General features: G+C 37.5%; 1 protein-coding gene across 1 annotated transcript; it reads left to right on the top strand.

Annotated features, from left to right (window-relative positions):
* The first annotated feature begins 6,818 nt into the window (after positions 1–6,818).
* Positions 6,819–8,651, top strand: LOC112430756 (lipocalin). Its single transcript, XM_024799227.2, has 6 exons — positions 6,819–7,174; positions 7,679–7,818; positions 7,910–7,983; positions 8,105–8,218; positions 8,303–8,404; positions 8,503–8,651. The coding sequence occupies exons 1-6, from the start codon at positions 7,079–7,081 to the stop codon at positions 8,529–8,531; spliced, it is 555 nt and encodes a 184-aa protein (XP_024654995.1). The 5' UTR covers positions 6,819–7,078; the 3' UTR covers positions 8,532–8,651.
* The last annotated feature ends 8,706 nt before the right edge of the window (positions 8,652–17,357 follow it).

Below are 17,357 nucleotides of genomic sequence, written 5' to 3' on the forward strand. Positions count from 1 at the left end.
CATCCTTTATATGAAATAAACTGAAGAACATCCATAACAACACAACCAAAATTTCCCCCATTCACACGATTCTATCTCCACAACTGTGATCACCATTTTCTTTGTGTATTTGTAATAGTTTTAATATTTTCTAGTATTGGACTGTTGAAAGATTAATAAATAATCATCAGATAGACCCATTATAAAAATAGTATTTGCTTCCATCTGATAGAGTTACCCTCAGCTCAAATAGCTGTGACATTAAAATGCTGTATATTTACAGTCTAAGTGCCTCGTTCATGAACAGTGAATTTCACACACAAAACATTCATACTTTCATACCTGAATTTGTCCGTACAGTGTAGGACTGTCTCAGAAATTATCAAACATTTGACTGTTAGATGGTTTTCCCTCCATAAGCCTGGTTACGCTGGAGGTTTCTTCCTGTTAAAAGGGAGTTTTTCCTTCCCACTCTTGCCAAAGTGCTTGCTCATAGGGGGTCATATGATAGTTGGAGTTTTCTCTGTTTTCCCAGTATTGTTGTGCAGTCTTTACCTTACAATATAAAGCACCTTGAGGCAGCTGCTGTTTTGACTTGGTGCTATATAAATAACATTGAATTGAAATGATTTTTTTTTCTTTTTTATTTATTTGCTAGTTTAATTGAGCCAGCGTGTCTCAGGGAAAACAATATTTAGACCGATGTTATTTGAAGCCAAGCCTAGCTTATTATTTACTCATTCATTTTCCCTCTCTTAACCACGCTCTCTTACGGTATCCTCGCCATGTACCCATCTTACCATGAGGTAAGCATGATTCTTTATTTGGAAAAATAGTGTGTGACAGTGTGCAGGTTACAGATGGTGAACACGTGCCCACTGATTTTCACTCATTTGGATTCATTAACATGCACCAAGGAAAGAACAAAACAGGTTGGTACACATTTTATAAATCTGACAATAATTTTCATGTTGCAGTTATTTGCTACAGCCCTATGTCCCTAGCAGGTCCCTGAGGTCATCTGATCAGGGCTTACTTGCTATAAAACAGACTAAGATGAGAACTAAGGGTGACAGAGCTTTTGCCACTGTGGCCTGAGACTGTGGAACTCGCTCCCTCATACATTAAGAACTGTGGAATCAGTTTTGTTTTTAAAAAACAACTCAAAACTCACCTTTTTAAACTGTTTTTGGTTAAACTTCTGCCTGTTTTACCCTTCTTGCTGTGAGGAAACAGCGCTAACCAACACGCCACCAAGCTGTCAATCCAGGCTTAACAAAACTATGAAAGCTATGATTACAAGCCTTGATGCAGCATTTTTTGTATGTTTTTATCCATGACAGGTTAAACCACAATAAATAGCAAACACATGATGTGGGTGTAATTGTCTGCCTCTTAAAACTCCAGTGATTTTCTGCAGTTTGACATCTAATGTGATCTTGTGAATTTCGTGGGTCCAGGCAACTAACCACTCTCACTAGACTGTATCATGTCATCTCAACAAGAACAAATTAAGTTGCCGAATTTCATGCAGAGGGTTCGGGCGACCGTGGCTCAGGGGAGGAAGGTTGCCGGTTTGATCCCCCTGCTCTCTGTGTCCTGGTCGTTGTGTCCTTGGGCAAGACACTTCACCTACCGCCTACGGGTGTTGGCCAGAGGGGCCGATGGCGCAATATGGCAGCCTCGCTTCTGTCAGTCTGCCCCAGGGCAGCTGTGGCTACACCTGTAGCTGCCTCCACCAGTGTGTGAATGTGAGAGTGAATGAATAGTGGTATTGTGAAGCGCTTTGGGTGCCTAGAAAAGTGCTATATGAATCCAATCCATTATTATTATTAAAACGTCTAGCTGAAACACCTAATGTTTTCACAGGGTGCAGTGTGGACCTCAGTGCTGACGTGCAGGAGAAGTTCAGGCAGTTCTCCTTGCAGACTGACTTCCTTCCTGAAAATATTTTCATCCTTCCCAAAAGTGGTACTGTAATGTAATGCAATGCAATTTCATGGCAGGATGCTGTAAACGGACTAAACTTCAGTCAGGAGAACAACTGAGATCATCTATCCACAATACTAGGTTAGCTATTAAGTAAAATGTTAAAAATATATAAATACAATAAAATACAGGGTCGTACATAAAATTTGTAATGCAGTTGTGCACTGACCACCTTTCCAATGTTCCTTCCTCAGATGAGTGTCCAGCTGCTGAAGACATTAAAATCTGTTATGTAAACGTAGCCGAGAACCAACTTGAGTACTGCTGGGAAAATAAAAAGGCAAACATCAAAAGTGCTGTATTATCTCATTTATTTTTAATGTTGACTTGGATCCATACCATGATTTATGAAATTATAAAATACTAAACTAAAATACTAACTAAAATAACAAAAATTGTCTGCTTCTTTAAAATTTCTTTTATTACATCAAACCAGTGAAAATTGGAAAAACAAAAAAAAAACAAAGACCTGTTAGCATGTTTTGAGACAGAGACTGTAAAGTTCTGCAGGCCACTTTAAATCCTGCTTCATGCAAATGATTCACACTGAAAGTATCTTAGTTTAGTATTAAGTGAGCCACAAAGCAGCCTAATAGCTTAAAAAACAGTAAAACTAAGTGAAATTGCCAGTTTCAGTGTAATTCAGACGAAAGTCCAGCTGCAGATAAGGAATACCATTAAGTCAACAGTGTCTGAGTGTGTACTTCCCCGGTTAAAGTCCCTGTTTTCTTTCACCGTATGTTTGTTTGTTTAGATTTGCAGTCTGTGTGTTAGGATGCCTGGGTCGTCGACCCAGGGTTTTTGAGTTTATGATATTATTTATACTGTCTAGTTTTTGGTTTCTTTGAGTTCTGTCTTATGGCTTAGGTCTCTGTCTTCTTTAGTTGCTCTGTCTCCTCTATCACCTGCATCCCCTTGTCTAGTTCGCGTCTATGTGTATCCTTAGTTCCTATATCCCCGTGTTCAGTCAGTGTTTGTGTCTGCCCTGGTCCCACGTCTCTGTTCCCTTTGTAGTGCCTGCATGTGAGTCTGTGTCTTTGTTCAGTCTGTGTTATGTGTTTCCTGTTTTACTTTGAAGGTCTCCGTCTTTTCTCAGTGTGTGCAGTTTACGCTTCTTTGGTCTCGTCAGTTCTGATTTGCCCCAGCTGTGTTTCCCTTCTGTTACTCATTTCCTGATTGCTCCCTCTGTGTATTTAAGCCCTGTGTTTCTTAGTGTCTGTGTCGCGATCTACCGTTTTCTTAGCTGTGTGTTCTGTCATTTCTCCAGTTTAAGTTTGTTTTGAGGTTTTTCAGTTATGTTATATTTTTGAGTACCTAATTAAAGCCTTTTTGAGTTCACGTCCGTCTCCAGAGTCTGCACCTTGGGTCCTATTCCTGCCTGCACACAGCCACACCTAACACTGTGGTTGGGTAGATTTAAGATGAGTCATTGTTTTTCTATCCATGGTAGCTACCACTACTGAGGCTCAGGAAAAATGAAGAGGATAATTAAGAGGAACCATCAGTTCTGTCTCATCTAACTACACAGTATTATAATCATGCACTTATGTCTCAAACTAAGACAAAATGAGACAAAATTAGTTCTGTGAGTCTTTAGATTATCAGTAAATTCTGGTGATAATTTGACACTCAGTGGAGCCATTTTTGGTTTGTGATGAGTGTTTTGTGATGGTCAGCTTCTGTTTTGTGAAATGTTTTTTCTAATTTAGAAGATCACGCAGAAACGTGCACGCCCTTATCTGAGAGTGTCGCAAACTCGAGGTGAGAAGATAAACCTCGGATGGCCTGCGCGTTACCTATGTGCATCTCTCTTTTCAATGGCATCAAGTGAACCCATAATAAGCATTTCTATGTCTTAGACATCATATCCATTTCTAATGAGAGATTATTTTTTAAATGAGGGAAACCTGGTCTAACAAAACGCTTACAACAGAGCTAAAGGTTCATCACATGTGAGACGGTGGGACTCTCTGATAAGAACTGAAACACTGTGTGTAAACAGCAGAGACAAAACTATATATAAACACTCATTTATTCCATTTTAGTTTACAATGATTTTTAAAGTAATGTGGAATGATTCATGTTCATGAGCTGTTACAACCACAACCATTTATTTGTCTGTATATGGTTGGACTACAAGGCTTGTGTTGAGGGTCTTGGAATAAAAAGTGGAATAACATCAGCACAGCAGAACAAATAATGTTATTGTCTGCAGCTAAAATATATAGTGAACATGGTTTTATAATAATGCGCAAACACAACCTCACTCTGCAATATACGAGAAGCCAACAGCTGTCTTCATCCACGACCTCCGCCTTTACTCATCATCATTCACTTAATCGCTTAGGTTGGTTTAAATCAAACTCAGTTACAGGTTCAACTCCATTATATAAAAGTATGTTGACTTTGGATTTGGTGTGCAGTGCCACCTTAACAAAATGAGGAAACTAAGAGATTACAAAAAAAAAAAGAAGTGCAAGAGTTAACGAGCTACTGCAGATTAACAGTTTCTGAAAGTCACGTGTTAAGAAATAGGACGATTAGATGAGCTGAGGGATCCATCTACTGCTCAATGAAGCCTCATCAGAAACAGTCTCAATGGAAGGATGGCTCTATTCTTAAGGAAGGGACACAGGGAGAAAGACTGGCGTATGTCACATTACACAGGAACTGGACGGAAAATCAGTTGAAAATATTCATCAGCATGTGCAAACATATTATAGGTATGGAATTCAGGAAAGTACCATCAGAAGTTGATCCACTATGCAAATGTCTGATTGGCAGTGGCTTCATTTTTCACTATGACAACAAACTGCTAATGCAGTATGAAGCATCACAGGACTTCAGTCATGGATTAGCCTCCACAGACCTCAACATTACTGAAACGTCTTAACAGAGAATGGAATAAAAGGGAACCAACATCCAAGAAAAGAACTGCTCCTGAATACTTCTTTACAGAAAATACAAAAAAGCTTGACTAAGAGACTTAAGGCTGTGCTGAATAATAAAGGTGGACTGACTTACAGGGTCCTTAGTATCATATAAGCTCAGTTTTTGTCTTGTATACTGTATTTCCATTTATATAACAAAATATATAGAAACGAGGGGTGGTTTAAGACGTCTTTAGAGTTATATTCATTATCTTTAAACAAACAAAGAAAGCACCATCCATTCGTCTTCACTCTGTATGAAAAACAGGGGAAAGGTCAAATTAAATGTAAAAGTTTGAAATTCCTTTCACAATAAATCTAATCATAAACAAAATAAAAAATAGAAAATTGTTTAAACACACTTTTCCATAAAGCTATCAATAGGAAATGTTCCAGTAAACTTGTCTTGTGTTTCTGTTTAACTTCTGCTGGTGTCCTTTCATGTGTCCACAGTTGACAGGTAACCCTATTGGAGCCGCCAATAGTAACCGGTGGCTTCTCAGCTTCAGTGTGTTGATGGGCACAGCCATTGTTACCACAGCTGCTGGTGGGGACCTGGAGTTGGTATACGCCGAGCTGTGAGAGGACAGAGATGGAGAACGGACATTTAACTATTTAACAGGAGATACGTTATGACTAATAGACGACTACTGTTTAAATGATGCCTTTGCAGCTCTTATGGCACACATTACACAACTTTTCTTCATGCCAACAAGACTGAGGTGCCCACATAGTTGACACATACAACTGATTATGATGCATATTTTACTATTCCTATTTTCACATATCTCCTTGGCTTTATTTGGGCTTTCTGTAGAGCAAGTATGTAAGAAGTACCTGAGCTAACTTAAATTTAGACGATATGAGGAAAAATGCCGCTTCCCAAAGTTTCCTACAAGTACCCAGTTTATATTTAGAGAACTGAAGGCTCTTTATCCTGACAGCTATTCCCTGGTGGATCCCTGTCCTGTCACAGTAGCAAAGAACGTGTATCAGTATTATCAAAGCCACTTCCCTAACCAATTTTAAAAGCTATCTAGCAGATGGACTTAAGTGCCAGTAGCCTCTGTCTGCTGTGTACAAAATGTTATATGATTAACCACACAGCAGATGCTGCACTACAACAGTAGCAGCAGTTCAGGTTCAGTTTGGTTCAACGCCCTTTTGACCTATGAAACAGCAGAAAATGAAACATTTCAACACGCTTTTGTTAGCGTTAGCTACTCTGCTGTTTTTCATCATTTCACAGGTGAAATAAAATCATAGTACATTTACTTTGCTTCCTGTAGGAGTGATCATGTCCAGTCTGACTGAGACCATGTATTACTTATAAGGAAAGCCAACTTTGAGATTCCTAATCAGTCAGCTTTAGAAAAAAACTGTGTGAACCGGTTGGTGGGGAGATAATCTCACTCTTCTATATAAAGAGTCACCAGGCAGCAACTTCCAGATCTTCATTTGTGAACTCCCCCATTGTTAGGTATTTTAGTACCATGGGAGCATTTACTGGATATTGTTTTATAGTGACATTATACAGGAAAACTCTGTCATTCAATAAGGCCCCTTTGTTTTAGTTATTTTTCTCTTTGACCCAAGAATTGATGTGTGAGAATCACAGGCTGGTACAAGGTTGAAATACCACAGAGATCACTCCCTCAGCTACATTAGTTTCTTAATCTTTTAGACGCCTGTTGAAGGCCAAATGGTTTGTTTCAGATTTCACTAATGTAAGAACTCTTTGTTTTGTGCCTTGAAAATATGTCGCTGAGATAATCACAATTGTAGCTGAACTGATACACTACACAAAGGATGCTTCTTCACCCAAGGGCAGGAAGACGCTGCCTTATCTTGGTCTGTACTGGTTTAAACTGATAATCTGCTGTCTCATGAATTTTACCCTCTATATAAACTGTTGTACTTGTGAATAAAGTTGAGTCACTTTGGGAAGATAATCTAAAGCAGTCTCTGTTTTCTTGTTCTCCCAAGCTGCTCCCGAGCTCGTACTAACACGCTGAATGGCATGCTTGAATATTACTTGAGAATATATTTGACTGTGTTACAGACTAAGGTACATTCTCTGCTGATAGACGTCCACGCCTCGAAGGAAGTCGATCCACGGATTAGGCCTTGGAAACCGTTTCCTTCACCCATCATCATCATTTCTTCACTCTTCAGCAGCTATGGCTTCACTTCGTGCCCTTCTGGGAGTGGTACTGTGCTCCCTCATGGTTTCTGCTTCTGAAATCCTACCTCAGGCGGACTTTGATTTACAGGCGGTAAGAGTCATCCATAATACTTTTTATTTTTTATTTCACCGCCCATCTGTTTTCATACAAATATCTCCGTCTTATGGAAAGAAGGGGTGCTGGACCTTATCCAACAAGGATAGGCAGGGCACCCCCCAGACAGTTTAGCAGTCTTTACAGGAGGCTGACCTTTGCAAAATTTACTTCTATAATGACTTCACCATTTAAGTTAATTGGTTATTTTTCACCCTGGATTTTGTGTGATAATATTTATTTTGTCCATTGCTTTAAAAACAAACAAACAAAAAAACTATATAAATATAAAACAGAGTGTGAACAACAAAATATAAGCATTGCAAACTTTGATGTAAAATTCTGCAAATGTTTTCTCAAGATATAGCATGAATAAAGCTAATATACATCAGTGTATTACAAATGCGCACACACACACACACACATGCACACACAGTGTTACAATAAACAGCTCTTGTGCTTCTCTATAATTCTCAATGCTTTCCATTTGTGTGTCCACAGATTGCAGGTAAGTGGTACTTGACTGGAATGTGCTCTAATTCCAAGTGGTTCGTCTGTCGCAAAGCCAGTATTAAGTCTGGCACGGTCACGCTTGAGCCAAATGAAGATGGGGGTTTTAAGGCGTCTTGCTCATTTCCTACGTGAGTGCGAGAGGACAGACAAAGCAAATACCATTTGGATAGCATTAAAATATTTACACTGATGATTAATGTTATGTCTTTGCACCCATAGTGATAACTGTTGGAAAATAGACGTGGTGGCATCCAAGACTGACGTGCCTGGAAAATTCACATACAGCATTCCCTGTGAGTACGCCCACAAAGCCAGGAAACATTTTAACCACCACGGTTAATGCTCCATCATCATCATCATTGAGTATTACTTTTTTTCCAACATCTTTTCTTCTGCTGTTTCCCTTTTTGTCAGTCACGGGGGTAGCGACTGAAATTCGTGTGGTCGATGAGAAGCCTGACGAGTACTCCTTGAATCATTACATCAACACCGGATGGAATGAAACCTATGTTGAAAACAACTTATATGGTAAAGTTGCATTTAGCTGTGTTCAGTAAACTGTTAAGTAAAGTTGCAGCCACTGCAGCAGATTTACATCACGTGGTTTCACAGGACGTAGTCTGGACCTCAGCGCTGAGGTGAAGGAGAAGTTCAACCAGCTCTGCTTGCAGTCCGGCATCCTTCCTGAAAATATTGTTCATCTTCCTAAAACCGGTACTTTTACATTGGTGGTGAAGTTCTATATAAAAATAGCCTGAAATACAACTTGATGTGCACTGATTACCGTACACTTTCCATTTTTCCTTCTACAGAGGAGTGTCCGCAGGAGTGTTTTGCCTGACTGATCTGCTGCAAGATCGTCTCACCGACACTGCATAAAGATCTTACACCATCTGTTATGGAAATGTGACTGAGCAACATCTTGAGCAGTTTTTAACAATAAAAATGCAAAAATCTAGAATGTTTTTCTTCATTATTCATCCTTTATATGAAATAAACTGAAGAACATCCATAACAACACAACCAAAATTTCCCCCATTCACACGATTCTATCTCCACAACTGTGATCACCATTTTCTTTGTGTATTTGTAATAGTTTTAATATTTTCTAGTACTGGACTGTTGAAAGATTAATAAATAATCATCAGATAGACCCATTATAAAAATAGTATTTGCTTCCATCTGATAGAGTTACCCTCAGCTCAAATAGCTGTGACATTAAAATGCTGTATATTTACAGTCTAAGTGCCTCGTTCATGAACAGTGAATTTCACACACAAAACATTCATACTTTCATACCTGAATTTGTCCGTACAAGTGTAGGACTGTCTCAGAAATGATCAAACATTTGACTGTTAGATGGTTTTCCCTCCATGAGCCTGGTTACGCTGGAGGTTTCTTCCTGTTAAAAGGGAGTTTTTCCTTCCCACTCTTGCCAAAGTGCTTGCTCATAGGGGGTCATATGATAGTTGGAGTTTTCTCTGTTTCCCAGTATTGTTGTGCAGTCTTTACCTTACAATATAAAGCACCTTGAGGCAGCTGCTGTTTTGAGTTGGTGCTATATAAATAACATTGAATTGAAATGATTTTTTTTCTTTTTTCTGCTAGTTTGCTAGTTTAATTGAGCCAGCGTGTCTCAGGGAAAACAATATTTAGACCGATGTTATTTGAAGCCAAGCCTAGCTTATTATTTACTCATTCATTTTCCCTCTCTTAACCACGCTCTCTTACAGTATCCTCACCCATCTTACCATGATAAGGTAAGCATGATTCTTTATTTGGAGAAATAGTGTGTGACAGTGTGCAGGTTACAGATGGTGAACACGTGCCCACTGATTTTCACTCATTTGGATTCATTAACATGCACCAAGGAAAGAACAAAACAGGTTGGTACACATTTTATAAATCTGACAATAATTTTCATGTTGCAGTTATTTGCTACAGCCCTATGTCCCTAGCAGGTCCCTGAGGTCATCTGATCAGGGCTTACTTGCTATAAAACAGACTAAGATGAGAACTAAGGGTGACAGAGCTTTTGCCACTGTGGCCTGAGACTGTGGAACTCGCTCCCTCATACATTAAGAACTGTGGAATCAGTTTTGTTTTTAAAAAACAACTCAAAACTCACCTTTTTAAACTGTTTTTGGTTAAACTTCTGCCTGTTTTACCCTTCTTACTGTGAGGAAACAGCGCTAACCAACACGCCACCAAGCTGTCAATCCAGGCTTAACAAAACTATGAAAGCTATGATTACAAGCCTTGATGCAGCATTTTTTGTACGTTTTTATCCATGACAGGTTAAACCACAATAAATAGCAAACACATGATGTGGGTGTAATTGTCTGCCTCTTAAAACTCCAGTGATTTTCTGCAGTTTGACATCTAATGTGATCTTGTGAATTTCGTGGGTCCAGTCAACTAACCACTCTCACTAGACTGTATCATGTCATCTCAACAAGAACAAATTAAGTTGCTGAATTTCATGCAGATGCTACATGATTTAATTACGTTCACCATAGAAACATGAAATTATTTCGTTCAAATTACAAGTTTGAATCTTGTACATGTAACAACCACCCAATTTAATTTTTTTGAGTGTAGATGTTTTTGCTCTCTATCAGCTCATATTTACAGTTTTCCTCGTTTTCTTTTCTTTTTTTCCCTCTCAGCGGAGCGGACGGAGGCAGCGGGGTGTAGCTGCCTCCGTCCGCTCCGCTGGAGGAACATGGAGGAAAACAGAGCAGCGCCACGCTTCGTTAATTCAAAAGTTTTCAGGCTTAAAGGTCAGAGGTCACAGTGAAATCCTCCATGTGTTGTTGGGTTGACAGAATCTCCTGTGCTGCCACCTGCTGGTGAAGAACTGCCAGAGGGCTTCGTACACCAATCACTATAAGCATGTTATTAAATTATAACCTTGATGATGTAAACTACACACACACACACACAATAGAAAAACAAAACAAAACAAAACTCCTACATGAATATGAAAGAGGTTTGAAAGATGTCAAGGACTTGTTTTACTGAATGGAAAGTTATTACTGCTGACATCATGTGGGCAGAATCTGAAGCTCTGTGATCTATTTTGTTCATGTTTAACCTGTTTGTGTATTATACGTATTTCAGTTTCATCCAGTGGTTCAACGTCATGCATTTTTCTCTTACAAAAGAATCAGACAAGTTACTGAAAACCTGTTGTACTCTAAAAGCCAACAATGGGACACAGACGTGTCTTTATTTTTTTAAAACAGTGGGTCTTCTATGATCTTCTATGATGTATTCGTCATGTATTTTGTCTCTGTGATACTGCAGGCTGACAGAATCAGTTTCAGAGGTGATGTGAACTCATACCTCTGATGTCACACATATTTGCTTCAGCTGGTGCTGCCTCAGTAACTCAGTAGATTTAATAACACATCCAAGATGAACATGATTTCTTTAAGCTTATCAGCAAAAGGATATGAGCAGAGATCTCGCTGAAACAGACCCCAGGTGTCAAGTCCAGCAGGGAGACAGAAATCCACTGATGACCAGGTGAGCATGAATATTTAAAGAAACAAACCTGATGTCAGACTGAGATGCCATCTGTTACTCTCTGACTCTGAGATCTGGACTCAGACTAACACAACACGATTGCATCATGTCTGGATGTGTGTTGACTCATCGGGAATAATAACATACCAGAAAACGGAAGAATACCTGAGGGCCTCATTGTAGCTCGCCTGGTCCCTTTACCTGAGTAACATCCCCCCTCACAATGCTCAAACACAGAGCCTCCTTTCATGACCAGGTTTGTATATGTTGCAAAGAAGCTGCACAGAAGTGACATTTTTTTCTTCTAAAAATGTTCATTAATTGAGTAGGAACTAATGTCACATGAATTATTACTACTGAGATTGAATGTGATGGGCTTCATATTTTCATGTATTCTTGTCTGTCGATTCATCATAAAGAGTGTGAAGACGACACTGAGATGAGCAGCAAATATAAAGTTTTATGAAAGCACTTAAAACTGAAATAAATATTTACCTTTTCATTGCGTGCAGTTTTCACTTTCTGTGAGCTGCTTTTTAAGGAAAGAAAACTGGTATGACACGCAGCTAAATGCTGCTCTTAGATAAAATGTGTGTTCTTTGTTTGCAGTTTCTTTTCATCATCATCACTGTGACAAAGCTGTCACAACAAAACAGTTCTGATCTGTGAAAGAGATTAAACATTTGTTTGTTTTCAGAGATAAGACCTGCAGCCACAGACATACGCTGATTCTGCATCAGAAAAAAAAAATCACCTCTTATGAATCTGAACGCAGGACTCTGACAGACTCTTAAGTTTCATGGGTCTGTGTGGTGATTAACTGCATATTTGTTAAATCAGAATCAGAATCAACCAAAATTGTATGCAGACCCGTTCAGTACATTTGAAAGAGGGTACTTTTAAGAGGAGGAAACATAAATGTACAATAAATTAAAAATAAATATAAATAAATAAAATAAATAAATATAGCATATACAAGACTGTATATGAACAAGTGAGAATACAAACAAGTGAGGATACGGTTGGAGCACTGTGATTTAGTCCTGAGAATGTTGCACAGTTAAAAAGAAAAAATTGCACAGTTGAATGTTGTGTTTTCGCAGCGATTTATCCCCCGATTGTATTTATTAATGCAACAGCCCTGGCATATGTGCTGTTTCTCAGTCTGTTTGTTTTGGCTTCAATGGTCCTGAACCACCTTCCTGATGGTAACAGCTCTGACAGGTGATGGGTGGGATGCGTCCTTCAGGACGCTGCAGGCTTTCCTGTGGCAGCAGGACCCCTACAGCACCTCCAGGGAGAGAAGAGCACAGCCAATGATCCTCTGTGCTGAAGATGTTTTTAAGACTACAGACCTGTCTCAGGTTATCCTTCATATCATATCTAATCTTCATCCATGAACAAAGTCTTCTTATTTTGCCAAGAAGCAGCAAAATAAATACTTTATTCCTAAAAAAATGAAAGACCTACATCAATAATGATCAATAAGTATTTTAGTCATACTCATGACATCACAAACATACTGAGCTTGATTGTGATTTTCTCCTCCTGGACTGTCTCACACTCCCCTGACAGATCACACTTGATGACTCAATGAACAACTGAAATTTGTAAACACTGTCTAATTACTTCCCCATGGAGGTCAGCAGTTCTTTCCATTTAAGGAAAACAAACTGCATAGAAGCTGCTGTGTGGAAAGACCTGCATGACTAATGACTTAGACTGAATGATTCCCATGAAAAGTTTCCAAATAATATTATATTATATTATAACTGGGATCAAATTGAAGCTAAGCACTTAGGAATCAACATGTAGCATGAAGCATCATAAAATGATACATGTCTAAATACATTGACTTACTGCCATGTGATTGGCTGATTAAATATTTCCATTAACAAGAAGTTGAACAGGTGTACCCAATGAAGTGGCAATGTTGGTGGTTAAATTCCAGCCTGCGTGGCAAATATCTTTGGCCAAGATTATACCCCAATGTGTGTGCGTGTTAGATAGGAAAAAAAAGTGCTTGTGTGAATGGGTCAATGAGGCAAGTTGTGTAAAGCGCTGTGGGTGCTCAGAGTAGAAAAGTGCTCTATAAGAACCAATCCATTTAGACAACTGACGAACTGAAACAAATGAGTGTGCTGTGTTTGCAACACCACAACAAACATCACCTATATTTTCATTAACTGCACAAATAGTGGTGGTCATTAGCTGCTAGCTAACTGGGTAACGGTGTCATGGGTCTGTAGCTCTGTCACCGTTTTAGGGAACATATTTAGTTTTAAAGTAAGTTACAGGGCTTTTCCTGCCTTTCTGGAGGGATTATATTTCACTAAAAGTATTTAATATCCATATCACATAATTATGGATTAATAGAATTAAGATATTAAAAACACACCGTATTTTAAAGAAGGTTCCTCGTCTCCCTCCTCTTTCTTGGGTTTCTGCTGCCTGAGGTATTCACTGAGCACTCGGTCAGTTGGGGCCATCTTCCCAATGTATTCTTGGATGTTCCTTCTCTCCTCCTGGACAGTGGTGCTGACACTCACCAGTCCCTGGCCCCCTTCCTTCTATATCTAGAACTGTTGTTATATCTATCTATCTATCTATCTATCTATCTATCTATCTATCTATCTATCTATCTATATATATATATATATATATATATATATATATACATGATTGATTGTTTGATTGAATCTTTATTTTGAACATGTTGAAAAAGTATAAAAAAAATAGAATTAAAAGAGACAAATGAACAAAGCAAACAAAAGGAAAACGAGCAACCACAACTCCAAATAACGTCCATGTTCAAAAAGGAGCAGGAAGAAGCATAAGCTTATTTAATCCCACCCCTTTTCCACTATCTAGTATCAATAGACTACAGAAATACCTCCTTGTAATTACATTATATGTTATGTGTAATTTTTTTTTTTTTTTTTTAATATATACACATATATGTTTCTATCTATCCATACCTACGTATATACACACATACGCACATATACACATTTTCAATAACCCCATTAACACCTGAAGGATACACAACCAACAATTTATATATATATATATATATATATATATATATATATATATATATATATATATATATATATATATATATACATACATATACACATATACATATATATATATATATATATATATATATATATATATATATATATATACATACATATATATATATATATATATATACACACACACACATACATACACACGCATACACATATATACACATATATATATACATACATACATACATACATATACATACATATACACATACATATATACCCATACCAACAAACCCGTGCATGCGCACACACATGAAAATATTAGACAAGAACACCCTATCAAATCTCTACCTTTTCCCTGTACCCTGTAAAAACCATATCCTTAAACCGCTTTTTAAACTGCGCCATGCTTGGACATTGCTTCATATCTTTACTTAGTCTGTTCCACAGCTTCACTCCACACACAGAGATGCAAAAACTTTTTAATGTTGTACGGATACGAGGATGTTTTAAATTTAATTCCCCCCTCAAATTGTATCCCCATTCCCTTTTAGAAAACATTTTTAGAATATTGTCAGGAAGCAGGTTATTTATTGCTTTATATATAATTTGTGCTGTGAGAAAATGAACCAGATCTGTGAATTTTAGAATTTTTGATTTTAAGAATAGTGGATTTGTATGATCTCTGTAACCAGTTTTATGGATTATCCTTATGGCCCTTTTTTGTAATATAAAGATTGATGATAGCGAACATTTGTAAGTATTGCCCCAAACCTCTGCACAGTAATTCAAATACGGTGCAATCAGGGAACAATAGAGAATGTGGAGTGATTTGTGGTCCAGAATGTGTTTTACTTTACTCAAGATTGAGACACTTCTTGAAATTTTGTTATGTATATGATTTATATGAGACTTCCAGTTTAATTTATCATCTATAATCACACCAAGAAACTTATGTTCAAGTACTCTTTCAATTTCCACACCATCTACATGAATCTGCACTTGTGCATTTCTAAGGGAATTCCCAAATAAGATAATTTTAGTTTTACTTAGATTTAGCGATAGTTTGTTCCTGTTAAACCATTTTTTAATTTTGCACATTTCTGAAGTAATTGTATCCAGCAGCTCCTTTAGATTCCCCCCAGAACAAAAAATATTTGTGTCATCTGCAAATAATACTAATTTTAATATATCAGATGCCTTACAAATATCATTTATATAAATAATAAATAATTTTGGACCCAGTACAGAGCCTTGTGGAACACCACAAGCAATGTCCAAGCATGATGAGGAATGGACACCCAGCTTCACAAATTGTTTCCGGTCACTTAAATAATTTTTCACCCATTGCAGTACAACCCCCCTAATCCCATACCGTTCCAGTTTATTAATTAATATGTCATGATTGATTGTGTCGAATGCTTTCTTGAGATCCAGAAATACTCCAGCTGCATACTGTTTCTGATCTATAGCATTCGTAATCTCCTCAATTGATTCGATTAATGCCAGAGAAGTTGATCTTTTTGATCTGAATCCATATTGACTGTCAGAGAGTAATTTATATTTATCTAAGAATTTGTCTAATCGTTTATTAAACAGGTTTTCTAGGATTTTGGAGAATTGTGGTAGTAAAGAAACAGGCCTGTAATTTGTGAAGTGGCGTCTATCCCCGGTTTTATACAGCGGCACAACTTTAGCTATTTTCATTTTGTTTGGCACTTTTCCCGTCTGAAATGATAAGTTGCAAATATATGTTAGAGGTCCTACAATTCCTTCAATGACCTTCTTGACGATTTTCATGTCAATATCATTACAATCAGTAGATGTTTTATATTTACACATGTGTACAATGTCAATTATTTCTTTTTCCTCCACTGATGTGAGGAACATTGAGTTAGGGTTCCTATCAATCAGGTTTTCACTACAGTCTACTGATGGCAGTGACTCAGGAATTTGTTCTGCCAGTTTTGGTCCAATATTTACAAAATAATGATTAAAGCTGTTGACCTTATCAGCAGTGTTTTCCATAATATTGCCATTATCGATAAAGTATTGTGGATAACTTTGTTGTCCAGAATTATTTTTAATGATACCGTTTAAAACATCCCATATTCCTTTCATATTATGTTTATTGTTGTTCAATATTTTACTATAATACTCCTTTCTACATACACGTATAATATTGGTCAACTTATTTTTGTATTTTTTATATTTATTTTCAGCTTCTTTTGTTCTTTGTTTTAGGTATTCCCTATAGAGTGTATTTTTCTTTTTACATGCATTTTGTAAACCCTTAGTGAGCCATGGTCTATCTGAATATTTGTGCTTTCTGTTGTATTTTATTGTTGGACAGTTTTTATCGTACAACTCCATGAATATTCTTAAAAATATGCCATATGCAATATCAATATCAGCTTCTTTGTACACCTTGTCCCAGTCCTGATTTAATAGATCGTTCTTAAATGCAGTCATAGTTTCTTCTGTCCTTACACGTCTGTATCTCAGTTGTTCTTCATGCTGATTTTTCTTATAATTAGTGTCATAAACTGCAAAAACTGGTAGGTGATCACTGATGTCATTAATTAATATTTTGCTCACAATGTTGTTTTCCATATTGTTAGTGAAAATATTGTCAAGTAAGGTGGCACAATGTGGTGTAATTCTGCTAGGCCTGGTTATTTTAGGATGAGGATGTGCTAGTTTATGTGTAGGTCTATATGTAGATGACAGTGAGTGAGAGATGATGAACTGAAGGAGTTGGGAGAATGACAAAGACTCTGCATTACTCCATGACTGCTGTGTGTATCATACTGTGTTACAGTTTTTCTCGATTGGTTTGGCTCATTTCTTGAAACCGAGATGACATTCTCAAAACCATAAGGTCATTTGGCCAAACAGTCTTACAGTTCTGCCCAACATTATAGCTCACTAGCAAAATCAAATATCTTTCCCCAAACTCTTCGTCCATGCTTCAAAAGCAGATTCCTTTCCCATATAAAAGGTCAGTACAGTCAAAATAGCACAGATCCTTCTCAATTGCCTTGGCACATGTGCATTCATTTAGTGCTTTTGTCAAAATAACCTGGATGGTTTACCAC

Source organism: Maylandia zebra, unplaced genomic scaffold (genome assembly GCF_041146795.1).
Source record: "Maylandia zebra isolate NMK-2024a unplaced genomic scaffold, Mzebra_GT3a scaffold02, whole genome shotgun sequence".
Lineage (NCBI taxonomy): Eukaryota > Metazoa > Chordata > Actinopteri > Cichliformes > Cichlidae > Maylandia > Maylandia zebra.

What these genes read in the sequence shown, in the direction of transcription:
- LOC112430756 (XM_024799227.2), top strand. Translation starts at nt 7,079, where the DNA reads ATGGCTTCACTTCGTGCCCTTCTGGGAGTGGTACTGTGCTCCCTCATG. An exon ending in CGGACTTTGATTTACAGGCG is followed by an intron (nt 7,175 to 7,678) that starts GTAAGAGTCATC and finishes GTGTGTCCACAG; the next exon opens with ATTGCAGGTAAGTGGTACTT. An exon ending in GCGTCTTGCTCATTTCCTAC is followed by an intron (nt 7,819 to 7,909) that starts GTGAGTGCGAGA and finishes TTGCACCCATAG; the next exon opens with TGATAACTGTTGGAAAATAG.